Raw genomic sequence first — 27,191 nt, forward strand, 5'->3', positions numbered from 1 at the left:
TATTGGAACACGTGAGGCAATACTGACCCTACGACTTATCTTAGAAGCTAGATTAAGGAAAGGCAAATCTACGTTCCTAGCATTTGTAGACTTACAGAAAGCTTTTGACAATGTTGACTGGAATACTCTCTTTCAAATTCTGAAGGTGGTAGGAGAAAATACAGGGATCGAAAGGTTATTTACAATTTGTACAGAAACCAGATGGCAGTTATAAGAGTCGAGGGGCATGAAAGGGAAGCAGTGGTTGGGAAAGGAGTGAGACAGGGTTGTAGCCTCTCCCCGATGTTATTCAATCTGTATATTGAGCAAGCAGTGAAGGCAACAAAAGAAAAATTCGGAGTAGGTATTAAAATCCATGGAGAAGAAATAAAAACTTTGAGGTTCACCGATGACATTGTAATTCTGTCAGAGACAGCAAAGGACTTGGAAGAGCAGTTGAATGGAATGGACAGTGTCATGAAAGGAGGGTATAAGATGATCATCAACAAAAGCAACACGAGGATAATGGAACGTAGTCGAATGAAGTTGGGTGATGCTACGGAATCAGATTAGGAAATGAGCCGCTTAAAGTAGTAAAGGAGTTTTTCTATTTGGGGAGTTAAATAACTGATTATGGTCAAAGTAGAGAGGATATGAAATGTAGACTGGCAATGGCAAGGAAAGCGTTTCTGAAGAAGAGAAATTTGTTAACATCGAGTATAGATTTAAGTGTCAGGAAGTCGTTTCTGAAAGTATTTGTATGGAGTGTAGCCATGTATGGAAGTGAAACATGGATGATAACTAGTTTGGACAAGAAGAGAATAGAAGCTTTCAAAATGTGGTGCTACAGAAGAATGCTGAAGATTAGATGGGTAGATCATATAACTAATGAGGAGGTATTGAATAGGACTGTGGAGAAGAGAAGTTTGTGACAACTTGACTAGAAGAAGGGATTGGTTGGTAGGACATGTTCTAAGGCATCAAGGAATCACCAATTTCGTATTGGAGGGCAGCGTGGAGGGTAAAAATTGTAGAGGGAGACCAAGAGATGAATACACTAAACAGATTCAGAAGGATGTAGGTTTCAGTAGGTACTGGGAGATGAAGCTTGCACAGGATAGAGTAGCATGGAGAGCTGCATAAAACCAGTCTCAGGACTGAAGACAACAACAACAACAACAACAACAACAACAAAAAACATGAGAATCTCAGTGTTATTAAATAAATCCCTAGCAGTGTCGTCAAATAACTGGAAGAGCAGATCTACACAATCTTTGATGGGAATGCATGTGGACTGTGACAGCACATCAAAGCTGACCATATCATCTCCTTTTCCAAGATGCAAGCAAAATAATTCAACTGATGAAGTCAGCCGTATTCTTGATGTGGTACACACAGTGACCAACGTGCAGAGTAAGGAGACTGGCCAGATGTACAGGAAGTCTAAGTTGGCTATCCAGTGGTGCTCACAGTGGAAAGTAGAAGTGTGGTGTTCTTGCAAACTTTTAGAAGGTCATACAGTGTATGTGGTCGAGGATCCTGAGGGAGAAGACTTTTAATGACATTTTTATACTGAAAGACTCTTGGGAATCTCCGATCTCTTTCACATTATTTTGTATGTTGTGTCCCTTGATAATTTTTGGTGTGTCCAGTATCAACCAAAGCTTTGTGTCATAGTTGACTTGTTCCATAATTATGGCTGCATGGCCCTTGTCAGCAGTCAGGGCTACGAGGAGAGGAAGCTTGAGAGAATTTTTTTGGTACATATCACTGGGAAACCATGCATCCGTATGTCATTCAAATTTGCCTTCTGAATGAGAAACTTACTGCATTATTTTTCCTTATACGCAAAATGTAGATGGTGTTACTCCTAGTAGTATTCAGTTGCACAGCTATGGCTTGCTAGTCTCTTTCATATCCAAGCCTGTAGAGCACTTTATGCCAACTGAAATTTTACACATAGGCATAGACCTTCCCGGCACTTTGGCATAGAATATGAAACCCAGCAACAACAAAAAAATTTTTTTTGAAAGGATCTTTGATGTGCAGCAACATGTAAGCTGCATACCTTCATATTAGGAAATTATAAATTTGAATTCCACCAAAAACTACACGTTAGTTTCCAAAGCATTGAAATTGAGATTGCTTTTGTAAGCCAATCATAGCAAATCTCGCATGATCTCACCAGCCATTGACAGCAGATGTTCAAAGCATAGAACATGTGATGTAGTCAGCCAAATACGAAAAGTTAATGCTTTAAAGTAATATATATACTGCAGCTATAAGAAAAGCTACGCTTTCACATATAATATTGGTCTTTTTTGCGTGTGTTACACTTTAAGATACATTTAACAAATGTGGCAGTAAAATTTGAAATAATGGCAAATTTCTGGTCTTCTGGGCTTGAAATTATTCTCAGTGGCTGGTTCTCAAAGTGTTAAATTCTAAACAAAAGTCAAATGCTTTGTGATTTATGAAAAATTACACACTCTCACAGGTAACATAATTCATCTTGTATAAAAGTAAATTTACTTCGAAAGTACCACTTTTCAAATCATAATTCATAATATTTTCTTGAGACCTGTTAGAAATAGGTTCATTTCAGCAGTTGCCAGAAAGCACCAGGAAACAGGCATTAATGCGCATGTGCAGTTATGATAGCATAGGAAGCCTGTATGTTCATACATATAAAGCATTAAAAGATCTTACATTACATGATAAAAGAAACAGAGGATACTCCTAAGAGCATCAGAATTTCATAAACCATACTAAAATGCATAATTTGACTTGATGTGCACATACATATGTCCAGATTCACAATGCAGTAGGCCCCAACGTAATATTAAGCTTTAATACCATACATTATCTGGGAGTAGGCATTAGGAGTGATTTAAAATAGAATGATCATATAAAGTTGATCATCAGTAAAGCAGATGCCAGACAGATTCATTGAAAGAGTCCTAAGGAAATGCAATCCGAAAACAAAGGAAGTAGGTTACAGTCCTATTGCTCGCCCACTGCTTGAATATTACTCACCAGTGTGGGGTCCGTACCAGATAGGGTTGATGGAGGAGATAGAGAGGATCCAATGGAGAGCAGCGCACTTTGTTACAGGATCATTTAGTAATCCCAAAAGCGTCACGGAGATGATAGATAAACTCCAGTGGAAGACTTTGCAGGAGAGACGCTCAGTAGCTCGGTACAGGCTTTTATTGAAGTTTCGAGAACATACCTTCACCGAGGAGTCAAGCAGTATATTGCTCCCTCCTACGTATATCTCGCGAAGAGACCATGAGGATAAAATCAGAGAGATTAGAGCCCACACAGAGGCATACCAACAATCTTTCTTTCCACGAACAATACGAGACCGGAATAGACGGGAGAACCGATAGAGGTACTCAAGGTACCTTCCGCCACACACCGCCAGGTGGCTTGCAGAGTATGGATGTAGATGTAGATTTTCGGGACTTAAATTTTCTTGGTGTACCAGTACTCTTATTATCTTATGTTTGGTTCTTTATTATGGCATAATGTTATGCGTGCCAGAAGATGAAAACGTGCACTTACAATTCAGTGAACAGTTGGGACTAGCCTATACTGTGGAATGAAACACTTCGTTTCAAATAAATTAACTACCTCAGTGGAAAAGATTAATTAAAGCCAAATTTCTTTAACAAACTGACAAAAATAGCTTCAGTGTTCTGTAAGATGATTAATGCTTGTCTACCAAAAACTGGGAAATAAAATAAAAGCAGAAAACTGAAACAAATTATATATTTCAGCCTTCCGTAATTATGTGAATGTATTTTAATTCACTTGATAACTCCCGGCCACAGAAATTGGTTTTGTTTTCATCTGACGGAGCTGTAAATGAATATCACTAAACGTAAACAGGGGACCCCCTCCCCACAACAACTCAGATGCTCTGTGCATGCGTGAAGCTGGCCGCTTGGGCGTCCCACAAAAATTTTTCCGTTTAGCATCTGGTTTCATGTAGCCAGAAGCAGGAGAAGGTACTGCTCATATGCGACTGACTGCACATGTGCCTGACCGCTCTGGCAACTGCTCAAACTAATCTAATGTAAACAGTTGTGATGTTACGCTCATCGAAAGCAGTTCGTTGTTACTAAGTATTGCATAGTCTTCATGCTACGGCCTTTGACACATTTTGCTGTTGGCAGACGCCTTTGTGTACATGGTATTTTGTTGTTGTAAAAGGCGCATTTCCTTCGCAATTAACATTTTTGTTATTTTTTTTCTTTTTTTGTTTGTTTGCTTGTTTATGTTTTATTGCTTCAGTAGTATTCTGCAGTAGCAGGATGCAGTAATTATTATTTTTTTTTTTTTTTTTTTTTTTTTTTTTTTTTTTTTTTAGGGAATCAGTTATTGCCAGTCAAAATTACAAAAATGTAACTGAAACAATGAAAAATTCTCGGGATCCCAAAAAAGTCTCGGGTTGTTATTGGTTTTCTCCCAGCAGAAAAAATTCCCGGATTTTCCCTGGATTTTCCGGGGCATGTACATACTGTAATATACAGAAAATCCAGGCAGGAATAACAAGAATGTTATGTGAAGGATACAACACTACTCACCATGGACAGAAATTGATTCACAACTTGACTAACCTTCCAATGTAGAATGTTAGCTTGTTAGCTGAGTTACAGTAATCATGACTATTTTTGTACAGGCCATTGCTGTAAATCCCTTTAATGCATTGAATGATTCTTTCCTTACACCACAGTTAACATTAGAGCTAAGCTATCGGCCATTAACATTGTTAACAACAGGGGGGAAAAAAAAAAACACATACTGAATACCACACGTAGGAGCAACACCACCTGGATTTTGTGTATAAGGAAAAATTATGCAGTAAGTTTCTCATTCAGAAGGCAAATTTGAATGGACATACAAATGCGTGCTTTTGCAGTGATATGTACGGAAAAAATTCTCTCGAGCTTCCTCTCCTTGTAGCCCTGTCAGCTGACAAGGGCACTGCAGCCATAATTATAGAATGAGCCAACTATGACACAAAGTTTCAGTTTAAGCTGCAGGCAGCAACATCAAAAGTTACGAAGGAACCCCACACACAGAATAATGAGGAAGATGTCGGAGATTCTCAAGAGGTCTTCACAGGAAGAGAATGTTATTAAAAGTCTTCTCCCTCGGGCTCCTCTACCATCTACATTGCACAGCCTTCCAGTTTTACAAGAACAGCACACCTTTATGTCCCATCGTGAGCAATACTGGATTGCTAACTTACAGACATGCAAAACATCTGGCCAGCATCCTTACTCCACAAACTGGTCACTGTGCACCACATCAAGAAGACGGCTGACTTCATCAATCAAATTAAATGAATGCATCTTGGAAGAGAAGGTATTATGGCCAGCTTTGATGTGGCATCATTATTCGCGAACATTCCCATCAAAGATTCTATAGCTCTGCTCTCCCATTTATTTGATGGCACTTTTGGGGATTTATTTAAGCGCACACTGATATATTTTGTGTGTGATGGAGAATATTTTAACTAGAGAGATGGCATTGCGATTGGGATACAAGCTTCTCTGGGTACTCCTCTGGATCCTCTGATTTACATGTTTTCGGAAATACAGCTTGCAAAATCTGACAGTTGTTTTAGCCGTTTTCCTTCAATACTTTCTGCAAGTGGCTCAATTCCTTTGGCAGTTTTTCAGTGTCTGAGACAGCTTCCACTCAATGCAGAATGAAAAAACTGCTATACATTTATGATGGCAGTGTTGTCATTGTGTCTGTCTGAGACTAACATCTCCTCTACATAGTGAGTAGTACTCTACCCTTTTCACAATACTGTTGTAATACATATACCGTATTCTTTCCACAGCATTTCTTGGAGTCTTAGTGAGGCATAAATTTGGTCTGGAATGAAAGTTACCAAACATTATCAAAATTGTGTATATTAGAATCTTGTCAGTCTGCAGCTAGCAATCTAGCAGTTAGCATTGCTGCCTTTAGATCATAGGGTTCCGAGTTCAATTCCAGGCCAAGTTTTAGATTTTCTTTCTCAGAGACTGTGTTTGTTTTACATACCATTTCATCTCTTCATCACAAAGATGCAACAATTGCCATAATTTTGTCAAATAGATTGGAACCAGATGTTTAACATCTCCAAAGCTACCTCCCCACTCAATAATGTTATATGATAATTTCTAAGTCCATTACAATCTGACAATTCCTATATTACATAGTTTCTGCACAACAGAGAAAATAGGTCATAATTAAAGCATTAAATTTATGTAATTATTGAATACCACAGAAATCAGTTTACCTATCATTCACAAAAGTCCATGCCATCTGGACCATCTTCTGTAATTTGCTTTTGTCTCCTGCAAAAGAAACATCTCACTGTAAATTCACTAAAATGTTGCAACAGAATACTGAACTTTTAATTTATAAAGGATGTTCAAAACATAATGATTCACCTCACCTTTAAGACATTTAGCATACTTCAGCAGGTAGCTATAAGGATGTTCAACTTGTAAATCAAATTTGATCGTCTGAAGCAATATTCTCTCAAGCGTCATGACTTCTTCCTGTAAAGTAAAGAAAATTGACACACTTTTAAACTTTAATAGTTCGTAAATTCGAGTGTCTATAATAATGAAATGGATTATTACAACAAAAAAGGACTCTCTCTCTCTCTCTCTCTCTCTCTCTCTCTCTCTCTCTCTCTCTCTCTCTCTCTCTCTCTCTCATGGTGATTTTTTCTACCATGTCCAAACTCTAGGGATTGATTGATGAGAGGACATAGAATTAAAAAAAGGTCTAATGAACTTAGTCCAAAAATGCATAGTTCCCATGCTAGAGACCATTTATTCAATCATACTTTGTTACAGAGACTGCAGTCTAATATGCAGTGTTCCTTGCACACACAGTTACAGTATGCATGGTTTCCTCCTGGAGCTTGGTACTGTTCCTCATGCATCATGCCCTAGCTCCCTTTCCTGCCATAGTAACTGGTAATACTGTGTTCGACTCACTTCTCTTGCTGACTTACCTTGTAGTCGATGCAGTACAGCATTGTACACAATGGGTCTCTATTCGAACTGAGAGCTTGCCAACATGGTGTTTACTTACGGAAAGGCAAATGGCAATGGCCAGTGTGCAGTAAGGTTGAATCAGGAGACCTATCCTTGCCAATAACAACCACAGACAGCAACAATGTTTTGCCATTTGTCTGAAACAGGGTAACTCAGGAAACAGGAAATCACAAAGGACATACCCAAAATGTTTGGACACCAGACTTGGAGGAAAATGTGATTAACTCAGTGGGAAGCAACCACCGTGTCAGTACCAGGCAGTTGGCCCACCAGTACAAGGTAAGCCAGACAACTGTGTTGAACATTCTGACAATTGTTACTTGACAAACTTTCCACATTGGAGGAATTTTGTCACTGGTTTCTTCACAGGATTCATGTCATCCATCCTATTCACAGATAAGGTCACCTTTATATGGAGTGGTATCTTCAACAAATTCCATAAAAGTCATCTATGAGAAGTATGCAGAACTCCCATGATATGGTAGCAGTGAATCATCAGCATCAGTGCAGCTGTAATGTATGGGCTGGGATAACTCATGACCATATTTTGGGACCAGTCTTCCTTCCACATCACCTAACAGGCCAGAACTACTGGCGTTTCTTGTGGGTGACTTTTCCTACCCTGCTGTAAGACGTACCACTTATGTTTCAAAGGGTTATGTGGATGCTACACAATGGTGCTCCAGCCCACTTTGCCATTAATGTATGAACGTATTTAATCGTGTCTTCCCTGGTCGATGAATTTGACAAGGGGGGCCAGTTGCATGGCCTGCTCGTTCACCAGATCTCAACCTGTGCAATTTCTGTTTATGAGGCCATCTCAAAAGTATCATGTATGCAGATCCCATTCCAGATGTGGAGACACTGGAGCAATGTATTCATGCTATCTTTGACAATGTTCACAAGCAGCCTGGCCAATGTGAACATGTGAGATGGAACATGGCACGAGTTGAAACCATTTTCAACACATATTGTAACTGTGGCTGTATGATACAGTGCTTATTAGACCGCAGTCTCTGTAACAATGTATGTTTGAGTAAGTGGTCTCTAGCATGGAAACCAAGCATTTGCAGACAAGTTCATTAGACTTTTTTTGTTCCGCATCCTCTCATCGATCAATCCCCAGAGTTTGTACATAGTGGAAAAAAATCACGCTATATATAGTGCTGCACAGGCACACTTAAAGGGGAGAAGGTACCTTTTAACTCTGCCATGTCATTTCCAGAGCAACTTTTCTCAGAAGTATTGACAACAGAACAATGAAATTTTTCTTACGTACATTTACATTATTTGCTAAAAAGCTGATACTTTTCTAAATACAAGGGCTATTCAAAAATCATCTGACATTTTTTATTGTTGAAACCAACAATGGTACTGGGGCATGCACCCACTATGTCCGTAGGCACGCATAGTGCACATGCCCGATTTTTTTTCAAAAAGTTGCTGGCTTGTCATTGACAAGTAAACACATGTAAGTGGCGGTAGTCTGATTTTGCGTTGAGGGCAAGAAGACAAAAAGTGGAACACTATTACTGCCTCAAATTTTGTTTTAAGCTTGGCAATTCTCAAGTTCAAACAATCTGCAACATTTGACAAGTTTTTGTAGAGAAGCAATGAGTGCCACAGAGATAAAAGAGTGGTACAACCACTTCAAGGTAGGTCCTCAACATGTGCAAATTATGTTACTGATCATGTAAGGACCCTAGTGATGCAGAATTGATGAATAATGATCAGATGACTTGTGGATTAGTATTGGATCCATTCATTCCATTTTAACGGACCATTTGGACTTCAGGCAGATCTCAGCAAAATTTGTGCTGAAGTTCAGAGATCGTACAGGACATGCTGGATACTGTGAACAGTAAGCCCAGCTTTCTTAACACAGTGATCAATCCTGGGTTTATGCGTATGACCTTGAAACAAAGTTCCAGTCATCGTAATGGAAGATCCATCATCCCCTAAGACCCAAAAAGTGAGGCAGGTCCACAACGATGTAAAAGTCATGCTGACTGTCTTTTTTACTCCAGTGTTTTAGTCTATTACAAGTATGCCCCACAAGGTAAGAACTACTACTGAGAGGTTCCGCATAGCATTAGTCAAGCAGTGAGATGCAAATGTACATACCTGTGAGCAGTGGACACCTTACCATGATAATGCACCCACTCATTGTTCTCAATTGATTCAGAGTTTTTTGTGCAAATACAACATGGCTGTGGTTTGGCAGCCTCCCTATTCTCCTGGCCTAGTACTGAGTGACTTCTGGCTTTCCCTAAATTGAAAGATAATTGCAAAGGGACCAGATTTCAGAACAGGAAGACATTATGTGCAATTTGACAGAGCAACTGCAAACCATATCAAAATAAGCTTTCCTGCGATGCTTCCAGCAATGGCAGCAACATTGGGGGAGCTGTGTAGTAGCTGAAGGGGACTATTTTGAAGGTGAGTAGCATCAAATAATTGCATATGAGTAAAGATTGATTTTATAAATAAAAGTCTAATATCTCTTGAATAGCCTTTGGATATTAAAATTGTAATTATGAAAAATGTTTGAATAATGGTCCACTTACAGTGTCTTTAGTACATTTCTGCTCTGCACTCAGTTCACAGTTTCTTTCACTACATGTGTCAGATTCCTCTGGCACTGATTTGCAAGCAGCATGCATAAAACTAGTTCCATAGTTTTATAGGATGGCTTCGTAAATTAATAATAGCACTGCTATTAACCCTTTTCCAATAGTACTCATGCCAGACATACTGTGATGTATTGATGACTTACTAACTTGTGTATTGTTAAGCTTGAGATGTTTGAATCCAGAGAGAGCACTCCAAGATAGGAAAGCAGACACACTACGCAGACAGCAAACAATTGGTAGTGTTTAGGTTACATGAGGTAAACAGCAATGGCAGCAGTCTGTAAATTGCAGGTGGCCAGGACAGTCGCCCCAGGGTACAGGTTTCAATTCAGAGAATTAATTGATAACTCCATCCAATATCTGCACAGTTTTGTAAGGTGTCACTGTAGATGGTGGTTGCAAACAGGTATGTCTTAGAATGTGTAACAAGCCTAACACTAGCTCCTGAGAACAGTAATATCAGCTAGTTCACACAGGTTAGAGTGACACGGGAAATGAGTAAAACTGCTGGAATAGTGATCCCTACTCACAAGAATCCCCAGGAAACAGGAAAATGATGTAAAACTCTGTTGCTGCTAGCCACAATTGGAAGGGCTATGATTTTTAGCTTTCAGTTGGCCACTGTTGCTACCCCAAATGGGATTTTATTACAAGAAATCCCTACCTATAGGTAAGGAAGAGGAGGGGGAGGAGCTGAATGTGGTTGGCCAAGAGGCACCCTGTGGTGTGCTGGTGGATTGGCAGGCTCATGGCAGATAGGGAGAAAGCAGTGTGCCACACCCAATCCTTTAAAAACTCCAGCTTTTCGTATTCAAAGTGTTCTCGGTCAGATCTTTGGGATGTGAGCCTTGAAGAAGATTCAAACACAGTATTTTCTCACTTGGAGTGCTGCTCTCAATGTTTGTACTTTACATTGCTGATAGTGATTGCTATTTCTGTTAGCTCTCGACCTATGACCTCAGACACCGACTTCTGTTGTGTCAACAGTCGAATCCTTTGCTTTTTCTAAGGTTTAGAATTAGCCTTCAGTGCAGTAGTTTAGTCTGAACACAATGAATGTGTTATTCAGACCCTTGTGTTCCTTGAATCTCTTTTTACAAGTATCCTTATCGAGTTCCAAAGTCCACACCTCTCGCAGGTGCCCAGCGACAATGTTTGGTGCTGATCTAAGCAATCACCTGCCATCACTGGAAATTTGTCTTTCTGCATTTGCTCCAAACTGCTCAGATTTGCAGACCAATCTGTATCCCCCCTCCCATTTATCCTCGGTTTCTAACGTTTTTTGGATGACAAGAGACAGTGGTATTGGGTTGCAAGGCACACACTTGTCTCAATTCAGTTAACTTGCATGTTGTGTGTAGCCGATCTTCTTCTCTGGGTAATAGCTACTTCGATCTCCCAAAAGCTTCTTCTCCGAAGACTATAGCTGGTTAAAGAAATTTATTAAAATACTTTTCTATCCTTGAAATAATTTTGGTACTCGTAAAATACTTTTCAGTTCAATCACTATATATTTTCAACTTTCACAGACAACAACTTCTGCAAGCTAACTTATTCCTTAAACATTAGACTCATTTACACATATTCAAATAATATACATGTGTCTTGCTTCATTCATAGCCAAGACTTGAAGCAATTCAGAAGTCTCTAGCCTTCAACAAGTCCAATACATGAATGAACATAGAAATCTATATTCAATTTTTCATTAGTCTTTTTACAATCAACAGAGACACTAAAAAGCACAGAATACTAAATGAAGTTTACTTGTTCTTCTCAACCCATACATGGAGACTGTGGACCGTGCAGCAGGTACTTGTCTGCCACCGTTTAGCCACCGCGTCCTCTTTTTCTCAATACTCCCCCCCCCCCCCCCCCCGCCGACCAGCACATACAAATAGGCGATGCGCAGGAGGACATATTCATTTCTCCCACTCACCTCTAAAATATTGGGTGTTCGAACCGGTGGAAGGCCAAGTGGTTCTAGAATTTGCTCTGAAATTCTCTAAGCACTACATATGCCCCCCTTTAAATCGAACACGAGATATTTTATACAATCATTATGTAAATTTATATCACACACAATTCTAGCAATATACACTCCAACATAGATCTTTGTACTCATTTAGAATAAACTCTAGCTAATCTTTCATATACTCTACTCTCACTCTATTTTGGCATTGACCCCACATATTCCATCGTGATCTGGTAAGTTATTCTATTATTTAAGATTTGTTAGGACTCTGTCTCAATTTCCAATCACAAACTCCAGGTGTTCCCGACACTTGAGTACTTTATTCATTATTCTAATTCTTTGCACTGCTTCTTTAATACACAATTGTCTTGTTATTTATACACTTTTTGTAGTCTGGAGGAACTCTGGGCAAAATAAAAGTGTTCCTATTGGCACTCATAGAACATAATAATGCTAGTGAAGTATAGAATTGAAACCTACCAGACTCATCCCTTTAAACGTGTGACTTGTGCCACGATACTGCCCTTTTCCCTTTAGGAACAGTGCCTATATCTTACATGGATTGATCCCAGGAGTACCATTTCTCCTTCTGTTTTGGTAGGTACACCCCTTTCTTATTCCTATCCTTCTATGGTACAGGTCAATCCCCTTCTTGATGCCCCTGTCGGTGCAGTATAGGTCAGCCTTTCATAGGTCTGCCTATCCGCCCTTTTTTTCATCCAATAGATGTCGAGTGCACTCTCTGTATCCTTCTTGAGTAGGCCTCCTGGTTCATTGCCCTAGCATACATCTTTATGTATACTATTCTTAAATAGTCTCTGGTAAAATTACAAATTACTTTACACCTCAACTTCACTTTCCAATACTCCCTCTTAATACCCTAGAGTCCTCTTTCACTCCTCACTCCTACTATATAAACAGATATCATGCCTACACATAGTAGATGCTATGTCTACCTGTATTTACCAACTCCCAGTAGATACTATGCATTTTCTCGAGAGACTAGCACAACTGACTCCAATTAACTTACCCCTGTTTTATACTTATTGCCCCAGTTCTCCTGCTCCTGCTTTTCTAGGCAAATGCATTGATTGTTATTTTCTTATGCAGAACCATCACATATCAACAAAGTAATATGTGCATCTGCTCAGATTTACAGATGTCTATTCCCTTACATCCCTTGGCGATTCGGACATTGCTTCAGTTTTCTAATCTGTAATTTTCATGTTTGTGTGTGTGTGCGTGTGTGTAGCCTGATTCTTCAGCCTACTTATGTGAAGTTCAGTTGTAGGTTCTTTGTAACTACGGAAAAAAAGGAGGACTTCTGCGATAGAAGTATATGAATATGGAAAGAGGGAAAGATAGGTAGGTACTCAGATGAGAAGTAAAAAAGGGAACTGTAGAAATGTCCCAAAGACAGAAAACCCTTACCACCCCCTTCCCCAGGATCCCTACTTTGCCGGTACTTGAGTAAGAAGTCTGAGGAGGTATGATGTTAAACGTCTCCTACAGAATGGACATTCTCACATTCACCTTTGAAGTCCCCAAAGAAAAATATTAGCAAGCCCTATGGAATGGCAAATGGTGAACAATCAGTCACACTTGTCTGCGAGGGTTGTCTGAAAGGTGTGGTGTGTGTTTAATGTTAGTCATGCTTGTACTTAAATTACCCAGCCCTTCCCAAACTAATATAAACCCTCCCCTATACATCACATCTCATAAAATGTTGTATAAAAAAATAGAAAATTATACACTACGATAACATAGTTGTTTAGTCATTCAGTTTATACTATACTTTTATACACACATAAAATCCTCTATTCATTTTATGTCGTCTCGACATCACTTGGTTTAAATAGTACCATCATATTGTACCTTTCACTCATATAATATTTTATTCGTTTCATTTCATGTCTAGAGATCACTGTTTATCCGTGATTCCCTTAAACTGGTCTCAATGTTGTAGTCATATCCGATTTCCTAATTACTAACAATATAGGATATTTTAAGAATTCAAGAACAGATTACAGAATAGTTTAAGATTTGAAGGGAATTTGGTGCAGAAAAAATAGTACAGAAGAAACACCGTAAACAACTCAGGATCCGACGGTCGTCACTCCACCTGTTATGACAGGACATTAACATCCCTGGGAGATAAATGTGACTCTGCCCGTATCCCATGGATCTGATATTAACCTCACATGAGCAAGTGCAGACCAGTACTTCTCATTAAATTGTGTGTGAAGGTCTCCCCACAGCAAAACACTCACCACTTTACTCGGTAACACAACATTAGGTAAAGTTATTCTATTTTCTACTTTGTCATGGACAAGTTTGAATTCTTCGCACAAGTCGTCCATAACCTTGCTAGCATCATTAAGTTCTGAAAAAGCAACCGTTGAAATGTTTCTGGAGATTATACTCTCGGTAGCTTATCAATCTTTAATTAGCTCAAATGGTTCTGCCAAACTACTTACATTTATAATATCCAAGTTGGCTATTTTTCCTTTAAAACTTCATCCTATATTATCTACTCGGGAACTAAAAATGCGTGCAGTAATACCTGGGATTTTCAACTGAATAATCCACATTACTTCCTTAGGTCAATCCGTGCTCTTTTTCAAAGTATTCATTTCCTGTCTTATGGAATTAAATTTAACATTACATACAATTTTACAAAATTAATTTTTCACTAAATTCAGATTCTACATTATTGTATTTATCTTCAATATCAAATTCTAATTTTTTAGTTAAATCTCGAAGTTGCTCAACCTGTCTCTGGTTAAACTCCGTAAATAGTTGATTAACTTGAGTATTCAAGAAACTAGTGAGTTCACTCTTTAAATCTAACTTCACATTTTCTGCCTTATTATTTAAAGAGTCAAATTCAGTCTACCAATTTCTCATACCTTCACGCAACTGGCTAAATTCCTTATTAGGTTCATCTACTTTTGCACTTAGCAATCCTAAAGTCTTATTCTGAACGTCCAATTTATTATTTACTTGAATATTCACTGTGTATTTCTCTACTTAAATTAGCACTCAGTGCATCTAGCTTTTCACTTAAAACGGCTGAATCAGCCTTCTGGTCATCCAACTTAACATTCAACTGAGTATTTTGAGCTTCTAAATTTTTACTTAGAGTAGTAATTTGACCATTCGACTCTGTTCTCTGAGTGTAGCTTTAGACATGGTTCTTTAATTAAATTTGCTACTTCAGCCAGGTCTGGCATTTTATTATTCACTGTCATAGCCACAGCTGGTTCTGCTAGTTGCTGTTCTTGATGCGTAACTTTATTGATTTTAGACCTAGTAATCACCTAGAAGAAAATTCACCATTGAGTAAAATAACTACGCTAACAGTTTATCATTCAACAGTTCTTTCAACTTTATCAAACAGTGTTTTTCCTCACCTGGCGTAGAGTTCTAGCTATGTTGGTGAGCGGATGTGTAAGCAGCACCAGTGGACAGAACTGACACCAGCGGCGTTGAATGTTGGTTTCAGCATTGTCGGCGGCAAGCAGATGCAGAGTCAGCACCGGTGAGCAGCAGCTGGTGCATTTGGCGTCTGTGGCTGGCTACTGCGGCGGCGCAATGTACGTGTGTGAAAACTGCTTACTCTTCACACCCAAGCTTCTTAGTCGAAAGGTTGAGGTCTTTTCTCCCGTTTTTTTCTTTGTTGCTGCTACTTTCTCCCGTCTTTTACTATGTTGCACTCGCTTCTTTCTTCCATTGGTTTATTGGACTCAAATCAATTACTGGAAACAGTTCTCACATCTTGTTAGACCTAGTTGCTATGGCAAATCATATCTTCTTCCTGTTTCTGTCTTGAAATTCCCATTTTCTTTGGGTCCTGCCACTTAGGTCGCCACATTCTCACGGTTTCTGACGACACGAGACAGTGTGGTACTGGGGTGCAAGACTCGCATGTCTCTCACAGTTGACTTACGTATTGTGTGCAGTCGATCTTCTACTCAGGTCAGACGGCTGTGTCTGATCTTCACAAACTCTTCTTCCCCAAAGACTACAGCTGGTTAAAGGCATTTCAAAATAGACTTCTTTCTACTCTTGAAATGATTCTATACTCTCAGGATACTTTTTGTTCAACTCTCTTATATTTTCATCTCCACAATAAAACAACTTCACAAGTTTCACAATCAAATGTAAGTGTCTTTAGTTCAATTCATAGTTCATTTGTACACAACAAATACAGTCGTTACACCATCAAGGAATAAAGCATGCTTGCTCCTTGTACTGGACATACAGCTTCTATGGCGCAAGTGGAAAACGCTTGTCCGTGCCGTCACTATTGCAGCATTCTCCCGATTCACGTCCACCCTGCACACACAGAAACTGGTGGCGAGATAGACACATCTTCACTCTCTCACCCTCGTACTTAAAATATCGGACGTTCGAGATGGTGGAAAGCCAAGTGTCTCGAGAACTTACACCGACATTCTCGAGGCACTACAAGTTAAGACACAGCAACAAACCTAACAGTGTTTTTGTTATATACAATACTTTCTTTCTTCCAAGTCCTCACAAAAGCTCGAAGCAACAGAAAAAAAATGTCACTAGGCTTATGAATCCACAGAAATGAAGCCAGAGCAACAATCTGGCATGTCCCATTCCTCAAGCTGCCATTTAAAATGACAGTTAGGACCTGTATTTGGTCTAAAATATTTTTATGTTCGCACAGCGTATACTTCATATCATCATAACCACCAATCAAAAAAAATTATTTTCATGATACCTTCTGCCTTTAGGATCACAAATTCACATTAGTTTTTGACAGTGGTGAAACTCCTTGTGACTATGGAGGTTTTGCAGTTTTACTAACAACAGTAGCAGAAGGGCAAATTTTTGAAAACAATGGTAGTATAATTATCTGATCTTTAAGTGTGACTATGCATCATCTATTATTCACCTGCAAGTGAGTGGTCTTCTATTCTCATTTTGCATATGACTGATGCCCATTAGCATATCAACAAAACCTGAAGATGCAAACCAAAGTATCTAAAACTGTAAAATGAAATGTTCCTGCTGAACACATTTGTTACACACAATGAAACAGTTTGTTCAGCAACCACACACATTATTTTTACTTTTTCTTTTTGCTCAAAAGGTAACTCCATAACAGCATGAACCAAATCAATGACTACAAATTTTACAGTGAACACGAAGAGCCCAGACTGTTTACATCTTAAGGCTGTTCTACACATTTTCCCATTAGAATATATTACTACACACATTTTCATCTTTGCATGTACATTCTCAGAGTTCCTTGTAAGGTCAAACTGTTGATGGAACTCCAGATGATTATCACTCTGCAATCATTGGCAGAGCTTTTACCAACTGAACTATCCACTGGGGAAATGGCTTAGCCACTATCTATGGGCTTGTTTCCAGAATGACAAATTCTGCAATGCACATCTGCGAGAGATATCTTCTGAAGTCGACTGGCAGTTGCTGACTGATCTCTGAAGATATTTCCCCAGACAATGACAGAACATCAGTGAATAGTTTTGATCTTGACCACAGCCTCTAAGGCCACAATTTACAGCTTGAGAAAACACTTGCTGTGAAAGCCTGCACTCTATTACAAATTTGTAACAAATGTTTGCCAATGTTATCAATGACGATAAATGATCACCTGCACTACAATATCATTCACATATCAAGATTATCTCCTCCCCCCCCCCCCCTCCCCCGAGATGTTGGGACTACCATTCATGAATTGTTACTATCATATTTGTAATGGTGTACCAGGACTATCCTGTCAATTCAAATGGGTAATGCATCTCCTTAGCAAATGTAACGACACAAATGCTGTTGTGATATTGTCCACAGTGCATGCATACAATCAACTGTCAACCAACTTGGTGTCATTGATTACACACTCCTCTAACCAATCTCAACAAGGATAATACTGTACTCAAAATTTTCCAGCAATTTTGTCCAGAATCATCTATTGGTAGGGATTCATTGGTTGATCTGCTATGACATTGTCAGTTTCCATGCATACTGACCTTCTACTTTAGTGTCAACTACTGGAATGGTATCTTACATTTTTGGATTCAAGCAACTAGTCATACATTCTCTGTTTACTTTAACAACTGCATTCATAGTGGCCCTCATTATACCAAGAATTCAGCTGTTTTTCACTCCCTCTGCCACAGAAAGCTACCAACATCAATATTTTATGGCAGCAGTGGGTCCACACTAACACAATTCTTCACAGGAACATACCACTCGATAACCTTAATAGTTAGGTGCAGTGCCATGCATCACTATTTATCTATTCTGGTGGTAGCAAGTGGCTTCATACTGGTAGTGACAGGTCAGGGCTACTTGGTGGCAGATTTGCTGTTACTATCTAGTAGTCACTAATAGTTACGGTTCCAACCATGTATTTCACTATTAGGCAGGCAACAAAATCCTACAGGCAACAGGTAAAACAATGTATTTTTATAAATAACTGTTGTCTCCTGTCAATATTATATTGTTTGTCAATTACTGCTGATTAAACGTATTTGATCATTAGAGTGATGGAGATATAAATGAGAAGCCATGTGATAAGCAAAAACTGACATCTATTAACTATGTAAATGGTAGCATGAGGAATTTTAACTGGATAGTGCGAGTCAATGTTGTCGTGTTGTGGTCTTCAGTCCAAAAGCTAGTTTGATGCAGCCCTCCATGCTACAATCTCGTGTGAGCCCCTTCATCTTCGAATGAAGGATGCACCCTACACCTTCTGAATCTGCTTACTGAATTCGTCTCTGCCTCCCTCTACAATTTTCATCCCCCCACACTTCCCACCAATTCAATTGGCAATCCCTTGAGGTCTCAGAATGTGTCCCATCAACCGAGCCTTTATTGGGTCACTAATTTATTGTCTCTCCAATTCTACTCAATACTTCCTCATTAGTTACACGACTGACCTATTTAATCTTTGACATTCTTCTGTAGCACCATATTTCAAAAGCTTCTTCTCTCTTTTTGTCTAACCTGTTTATCATCCATGTTTCACTTTCATATGTGGCTACACTCCACAGACAAATATCTTCAAAGAAGACTTTCTAGCACTTAAATCTATACTCTATGTAAACCAATGCCTCTTCTTCAGAAATCCTTTTCTTGCCATTGCCAGTCTACATTTTATATTCCCTCTACTTCGGCCATCATCAGTTATTTTGCAGCCCAAATAGTAAAACTCCTCTACTACTTTAAGTGTCTAGTTTCCTAATCTAACTCCCGCAGTTTCACCTTATTTAATTCGACTATATTCCATTATTCTCATTTAGCTTTTGTCGACGTTCATCTTGTATTCTGCTTTCAAGATGCTGTCTGTTCTGTTCAACTGCTTTTCCAAGTCCTTTGCTGTCTCTGATGAAATTACAATGTCATCGGCACATCTCATTTCAAAGTTTTTATTTCTCCTTTACTGCTTGTGCAATGTACAGATTGAAGAACATCAGGGACAGGTTACAACCCTGTCTCAACCACTGCTTCCCTTTCATGTCCCTTTACTATTATAACTGCCGCCTGGTTTCTGAAAAAGTTGTAAATAGCCTTTCGCTCCTTATATTTTACCCCTGCTGCCTTCAGAATTTCGAAGAGTTGTCACATGCTCAAGGAAAATTTGTTGTGTAAGTTGCCAGTTTATGATACTGCAGAAACAAGAAATATAGATAATTCAGTCCTTTAAAAAGAGGATTATTTTGCTATGTGTGCATTTTCTGAAACTTTCATTTAATAAATTGTTTCAGCAAAAGTAAAAGATGCAGGATAATGTGGTTTAGAACAGCAAGGTGGTTGGTTATGATGTTTCTCTGTGAATCATAAGAGGGAAGATTCGCGCATAATTTTGGGGCTAGAGACTGCTTTGTGGAGTTGAATACATTCGGGACTCAGGTACCATCACAATCTGACACATTTACGTAGCTTCTGAAAAGAATTCTGCAGTACTACGGCTTTACAAAGACAATGGAGTGCCATAAAGTTTTAGTTGGTGAATGATAGAACCGGTTGTGCAAATTCTGGATGTTTTGTGTGGTTTAGCTTTTTGAATAACTAACATCTGCATGGTGTGTTATAAGAATTGTAACTGAGAACTGTATATTTAGAATGATCAACAATTTGTGCAATACAGAACAAGCACTTTGTTTCACAGACATTCTGTTTTTAAATTTTTTGGTAACAAGTTACGGTGGATACCATAAGCTGACTACTGAGAGTGGATTGCATGTGAATTTTGAAAATGTAACTTCAGACTAGTACGGAATCGGTGGTTAACATCTAACAAAGAAGTACCAATACATTGAAAATCTTGTTCGAAGTCTCTCTCTTTTAATGGCCAGTTAAACCTGGTACCAGGAGAAACTTTTAATGGAATACGAATAGAGCATCCAGTCCTACTACAGTTTTGCCAGTGGAGTAATATTTGTTTTCTAACAGGGCAGGTATGAGTGCTGCAGAAGAAGATACCATTGTTACCCTTTTAAGAAATAATCTGATAAAATAATGATAAAATTACTGTTTTTTCATTATGCTCCTTATTAATAGGGTTATGGTAAAATAATAGAAAAATTACATTAATGGAGACCTGTAAATATCAAGGGAAAAGTCCCAAATTATTTAAATCCTTATACACTGAACATTCCATTACAAAACATGTAATTGCAGTTGCAAATGGCGTAAAAGGCAAATACACAACATGTAGTAAAGATGACAACCATATAACCTATAGTCTTCATTATTTCCTACAATGAATTCCAGTTTATATTCAACACTTTAAAAAACTGCCAGGTTTAAAATTTTGGAATATAAATGTTATTTTAGTTTTTAGTCTGAGTGAAAGATAACACTGAAATGCTCCAAATGCCAATAATGAATAAAAAATTCTTCATGAACTGGACACTGTGTGCTGTTAACCACTAGAGTATAACAATAACTACCAGTAATAATGCCATGTAGCTAACATTCTTACCTTTGGATCATCCCCAAATGTCAAAAATTTCTGATCAGTCAGAAGAGTTCTTGCTGTTTTTATTATATCCTTACATTTTTTTGGTGTTTCTTCAACTTTACCAGCAAGGAATAGGCAACAACATGCAGTGACCTAAAGCAAGAGCAATAATTAGCTGTGATAATATCTACTAATTCATGACCAGTAGCACAATAAATGAAACAAAAAAATACACATTTTGGAAAATCTCACACGGATCACAAATACATTATACTTTAATGCATAATTAATTTTTTAATACACTATCCTGGATTTTCCAATGTTTAATTTTTTTAATAGTAATACAACACCCAATATGAAATCTTATTACAGGTCACCAGAAGAAGCACAACATACGACTGAAATATAAGCAAATGTGGGAAAACCTTAAGATCTGACACTGCCAAAGCATACAAATAATAGAAATTAAGAGAGGATGACAAGAACAAAAGATAATCTGCATCATGTAAGCAAGAAAACAGTTTATCTTTCTTAAGACCAACATGTCAAATACCTTTTTCCTTTTGTGAAACTTATCTACCTAAACTTCCTAGCAGGTTCAAACTGTGCCCCAGACTGGGACTCAAACCCAGAACCTCTGCCCATCCGGCAAACAGTTTTAATCTGTTACGCAAGTTTCAAATCAGTCCACACACTGCTGGTTATTGAGCATTCATTCTGAATTCATCCTGTTTGGTATCAATGTTTAATTTCACTCAACCAACTCAAGGGATTTCTATTATACCTTTATTTCTGGCACACGCGAATTCCGAATAGTCAAGTCTGAGCTCTTGAAATGCAGCAGTCTGAGCCACTGGCATCATGTTTGGTTACTGCTTCACAGTGTTCACATGATATCTTCCTTGTGTCTTGCAAACATGAACTACCCATTCCAATTTTTATCCAACAAAAGGTTTAAAGAAACTTCCCCAGAAAACTGTAAACCCAATAATGACAATGGAGTTAACTGTAGAGTTCCATCCATTCCACTGAATATCTTGGAAATGCTGAACCTTGTAGTATCAGGTGTCAGCTTTGACACATGATGTCATCAAAACAGCAGACAGAATTGACTTCTCAGGCTATAGATAACAGCACATACCAGTGTTATATTGAAACTAACACCTCAGTCAGTCAATGTGTGGATACCAGTTACTGGCAGCTAATGGAGCCAACATAAATGTTCCATTATTTTAGTATCTTCACCCAATATCTTTTTTTTACTACAGCAGTGAAGTTGTTGGGCACTGGTTACACAGGTAAAGTTTTTTTTTTTTTTTTATATATCAAATTGTTGCTAGTACGTTATGGAGATCAAGACAAACTACAGAAACATGATGTTATTTCCACTGAGAATGTAATTTGTACTTATTTAAACCACTATAGGTCAATTTTTGCTATGCAACAATTTTCACCTAGTCAAATTCATAAATATACGTCATATGACAACCAAGCCACAACCATGGTCTCTAAATTCTTAGATGAAGCTAAGGGATGGTCTCATTTGTGAACAGATGGATATGACTTCTGTTTAAAATATGTATTTGTGTATAAATATTTTGACTTATCGATAAAGTTATTATATGGTAGACTCATGATAATATATGCAAGAATTTATAGATATTAATTACACTGTCTTATTTTTGTTCAAGATATAAATTTAGTAATTTCTTCTTACACAGTCACCAATATTGAGAACAGTTTTGAGGTATGAAGGAAGTTTTGACCGTTGTCTAGGACAGGACTCACTTTTAGGGCAAACACTATAGCAAGTTATACAATAAACTCTTTTGCCTTAATATTCTGAGAAGGCTCTTTGTGTTAGAAGGAAACAAAAGCAAGACGATTTATTTTCTTCAGCACTGGCACCAAAGTGAAAAACAAAGCCACATTTCAGAGAAACTGCAAAGCATGTTATCTAAATCAGACAATGAAATGCAAGATGCATTTCACATGTGCTTTAATTGATATGATCTTAAAGAAAACGATTAATGTAGCCAAATAAGAGCTGTTACTAATTATCAGAGCAAGGAAAATAAGGAAACAGAGGACAACTCCATTATGCTACTGAAGTTATATTCTTGCAGATGTTAGTTATAAAATTTTGCTACATTGTATTAAGGTTCATTGCAGGAAGCTTAAATTTATGCTGAGCTCTGGATCCAAAAGTATATGAATTACGAAGATTATGAGGCAACAAAATGTTAAAGTACTGGACTCACTACAACAATTTGATTAATGATCAATATTTTTCGATATATTCCGCAATGCATATCAATACTATTTCATTATCTGTACTGGATTTAGTAACGGCCAAAAGACAAACACCTATTTTGTGTAGAAACAGGACTTGATAAATGAAAGTTTATGTAAGTTCTGATAACAGCATAAAAACATTTCAATTGCATTTTGAGGAATTATCTGACAAATCACTTCGTACCACACTGATCAGGTGTCTCCTAGTCTTGCATGAAAAGTGAAACAGTATACACTCTGTAGCACAGCAAGGGAAATCTCAGAAGACAATGCAATTCTGACATTACAATGTAACAAACCATTTTACAAAACTTTTACAAGGAAGACTGGTAAAACAATAACTATTGCATTAACACAGAGAAATTTCAGCAATAAATTAGAACAATGGTGACTGTCAGTTCCACTTCACATAGCACTTAATGACAGTGACCACCTTTTATGCGACTCAGATGGTCTCAAAGCAGAGAGTGGCAGAAATAGGAGTATATGTATCTATAATCTAAGCGTAATTAATCTAATTTGAAAATGATGCTATGACATACCACATATTGTGCAGACATTTAACATATCAGCTTTAGGTGGAGAGTTTGGAACTACAGTTCTTTAAGATACCACGTTTATGTCAATTGCACTGTAGCACAACTGAATACTTTGTGTGTGTGTGTACTGGTTTTCTTTGTGTTTTTAAAATGAATGAAGAGTCTAACCCTCGTCCATGAAGGGTTTCAAGTAGGACCCTCACAACACCACCAGGGATTGGCAATCCCTATGACCACTGCATGTCTGTTCTGCTTTTGTATGAGCACAGAACACTGACGCAGGCTGACACCAAGAGAGGGAGACTACGTTTGTTCCCCACTTCACTCCACTCCTCTTCAATGGTTTAAGGTTTCATTTTCTTACGCTCATGCCCGACTGAAACAATATAGTGTCTGAATTCTACTCAACCATAAATAAAATGACAACAACAACAGAACTTCCAACAACAAAGCTCTTTGAAATAATTAAAAACAATACATCACTAATGAGACATCTGTAGAAATTTTAGGGTTTTTGGACAAGGACAAAAACTGAAATTAGCCAATGTAAAAAAACTGAAAACAAATAAATTGATGAAGCTATAGTTAAATATACCATTCAAAGCATTAACTTAAATTAGTAAGTAAGTATTTCTCCTTTGAGCATTTGGCACAACAGTATATAATAAGTCTGATACATAGAGAACTAGTGGCTTCATATATAAACATAAACACTGAGATCGCAAAAGCAAATGGAAGTTATAGCACATCTCACCACTACAATTCAAACATTATACATTAATTATAAAATAAGGACCTGTATTGTAAGGACTCTGATATTAATCAAGGAGCCAGACTTCATTGAACACTGTCGTTCACTCTTTTTAATGTTTATATTGATGACATCATTCATAAATGATTGATTACATTAAAAGACACATTAAGAATTGATAATTTTAATTTTATTTGCTTATGATCAGCTTATAATAGGAAAGACTGAAGAAAAGGTTCAAATTTCACAACACAAGTTGAGTCAATTGCAGCTAAATAAAGGAATGAGAATACAGACAGATAAAGCAGAAGTAATAGCATTTCAAGGATTTGAAACCATAAGAGCCAAGATAGGTGGACAAATAATTTAATTATAAAGTCTGTTTAAATATCTAGGGTCCAATTTTAAATTTTCCAAGTCATACGTCATAGAGCTAAAATTGGTCAGATTCAGAACTTCTGTGGAATCATAGAATGTACATTAATATGTAATGTACAGAAAGAAAAAGTAACTAAGCTTTACAAAGCTGCTGTATGGTAGTAAATGTTGGACTCTAATTATAGATTAATTACAACCAAATGTATCATTAAAGATAAAGTTTCTTTGCTTTGTAGCAGGATATTGGATTACAAAAGAAACATTGGTATTGGTCATGAACTAAATGTAGAACCTATCCCAAATATGATTGAAAGATGAATACTGAACTGGAAAGGCCATGTCTAACATATGCCTGATAATAGGATAACTAAAGCTGCAACACTATTCAACCCAATAGGAAAGAGAAATGTTGGACATCCTTTAGAGAGATGATGATAGCAATTCCGAGGTGGAACAGGTGAAAGGCCTAATTCTAGGAGACTGTGGAGGTGATCTAAAGTGTGTTTCACAATTCATGTTACAGACTACTACAGGTTGTAGAGGGGACTTCATAGATCAAGTTCTACGCAGCAAGCTATGTCCCAAAACATCATCCAATGACACTACAGAGCACCAAAGTTATAGGCAGTGGCAATTTAAAATGTATGTATATACAACAGGATTCCGTAATGATGTTACAAACTTTCTAGGATGATGGAGATGGATAAATGTATCAATTTGAAGTAAGGGTCCTTGTACCAGAAACAAATGAGTCTAAAGTTACAAGTGAAAACCATTCCGATACCTCTGATAGTGGAACACATGTACTGGTAGTGTTGTTGCTAACATTGCAGAGTAGATGACTTTCAGAGGTGGTAGTATGGACAAAACAAGAAAAAATGTCTAATACACATGGGCTCTAAAATGCATATCTTAAGCGCTACAAGCACTTGTTCAACAGAGAGGTGTTTCAAACAGTAGCGAAGGTGAACAAGTGCTCATAGCTTCTCAGGTATGCATTTTACAGCCCATGTTTACTGGACATTTTTCCTTGTTTTGGTCCATACTACCACTTCTGAAAGTTGTGCATCCTACAAACTTAGCAACAACAGTACCAATACATGTATTGGTATTAGAACGGTTTTTGCTCATAACTTTTGATTCACTCGTTTCCGGTGAAACAACCCTTACATTTAGCCTTCTCCATCATCCTAGAAAGTTCGTAACATCACGGAATCACCCTGTATATATGTACATTTACAGACACCAGCACCTATAACTCTGACATTCTGTAACATTATTGGATGACATTTCTGAACATGGGTTCTCATGTAAAACTTTATCTACTAAGTCCTCTCTACAACCTCTAGAGGTGTGTAACACGAATTGTGAAACACCCTGTATACGAACATGTACAAAGAAGTGTAGGATTGGGAAACAATAGGCAGGAAGCACGACTCACGACATGTCCTCACAGCTTTATTTATGCCGGTATGTTTCCTACCTTCCAAACTTCACAGAAGCTCCCCTATGAAACTTGGAAGACTAGCACTCCTAGAAGAAAGGAGATTGCAGAGACATTGCATAGTACCAGCCTCGGGGAGGTTTCCAGAATGAAATTTTCATCCTGCAGCAGAGTGTGTGCTGATATGAAACTTCCTGGCAGATTAAAACTGTATGTCAAACCAAGACTTGTAACTCGGGACCTTTGCCTTTTGCAGGCAGATGCCCTATTGACTGAGCTGCCCAAGCAGGGCTTATGACCTGTCCTCACAGCTTTACTTCCAGCAATACTTCGTTTCCCACCATCCTATGGGTAATGAGTTATGCTTCAGTAGTTCATTTGGTAGAGTACTTGTCCGCGAAGGGCAAAGGTTCCGAGTTCAAGAGTCTGTCGAGCACACACTTTTAATCAACAAGAAAACTGCAGTGCACACCCCACTGCAGAGTGAAAATTTCATAGAGCAATTCAAACATATGAACACTTGTTAACACTACATCCATCAATGAGAATGATTTATTTCACTACACCTGGAACAGAGAAAAGAGGAAACCAACAGCAGAAACATTTTTGTGTAAAGACAGATGATTATGAGGTCCCATACTCTGAGGAGCATAGGGGATGATGAAGGAGACCCGCACCGCCATACTGGGCAAGGTCCCAGCAGAGGTGGTCTGCCATTGCTGACACAGCATAAATGGTGCACCTCATAACAGATTACCAAGTACTCAATGGTAAGCAGGGGCCTAGTATCTGTGCAAGCTAACATATTTCATTACACTGTAGAAACACTTCTCAACAAGAAATGGTTTTAACTCTAACAGCTGTTACCCTCTCCAACCTCTTTATGTATCTAGGCAGTTCAGTGCACTCATGGGAGTACTTTTTTAGGCTAAGTTCAGTGTTCAATGATCAAAACTGAATGAAATTAAGCTTAATGAGATGCTTACTCAGTCAAGTACTAGAGACATTAAAATATCACGAGATTCTCATAAAATTACAGTGAAAACTAATATTAGTATGTCACAAGATTCTCATAAAAACACTGAGAAAAATAATTTTAATACATTGTATCAGAATATCAGGGGAATAAAAAACATAGTAGATGAGCTTCTTG

General features: G+C 38.0%; 1 protein-coding gene across 1 annotated transcript in view; it reads right to left on the bottom strand.

Moving 5' to 3' along the window:
• LOC126416296 (cyclin-K) overlaps positions 1–27,191 on the bottom strand; it is a 73,185-nt gene that overhangs the window by 35,943 nt on the left and 10,051 nt on the right. The window contains exons 3-5 of the mRNA XM_050083953.1: positions 20,653–20,784; positions 6,443–6,548; positions 6,284–6,341 (exon numbers count right to left, since the gene is read on the bottom strand). Of these exons, the coding sequence (XP_049939910.1) occupies positions 6,284–6,341; positions 6,443–6,548; positions 20,653–20,784 (296 nt within the window). The remainder of the gene's footprint in view (positions 1–6,283; positions 6,342–6,442; positions 6,549–20,652; positions 20,785–27,191) is intronic.

The sequence above is a fragment of the Schistocerca serialis genome, chromosome 8 (assembly GCF_023864345.2).
Source record: "Schistocerca serialis cubense isolate TAMUIC-IGC-003099 chromosome 8, iqSchSeri2.2, whole genome shotgun sequence".
NCBI lineage: Eukaryota > Metazoa > Arthropoda > Insecta > Orthoptera > Acrididae > Schistocerca > Schistocerca serialis.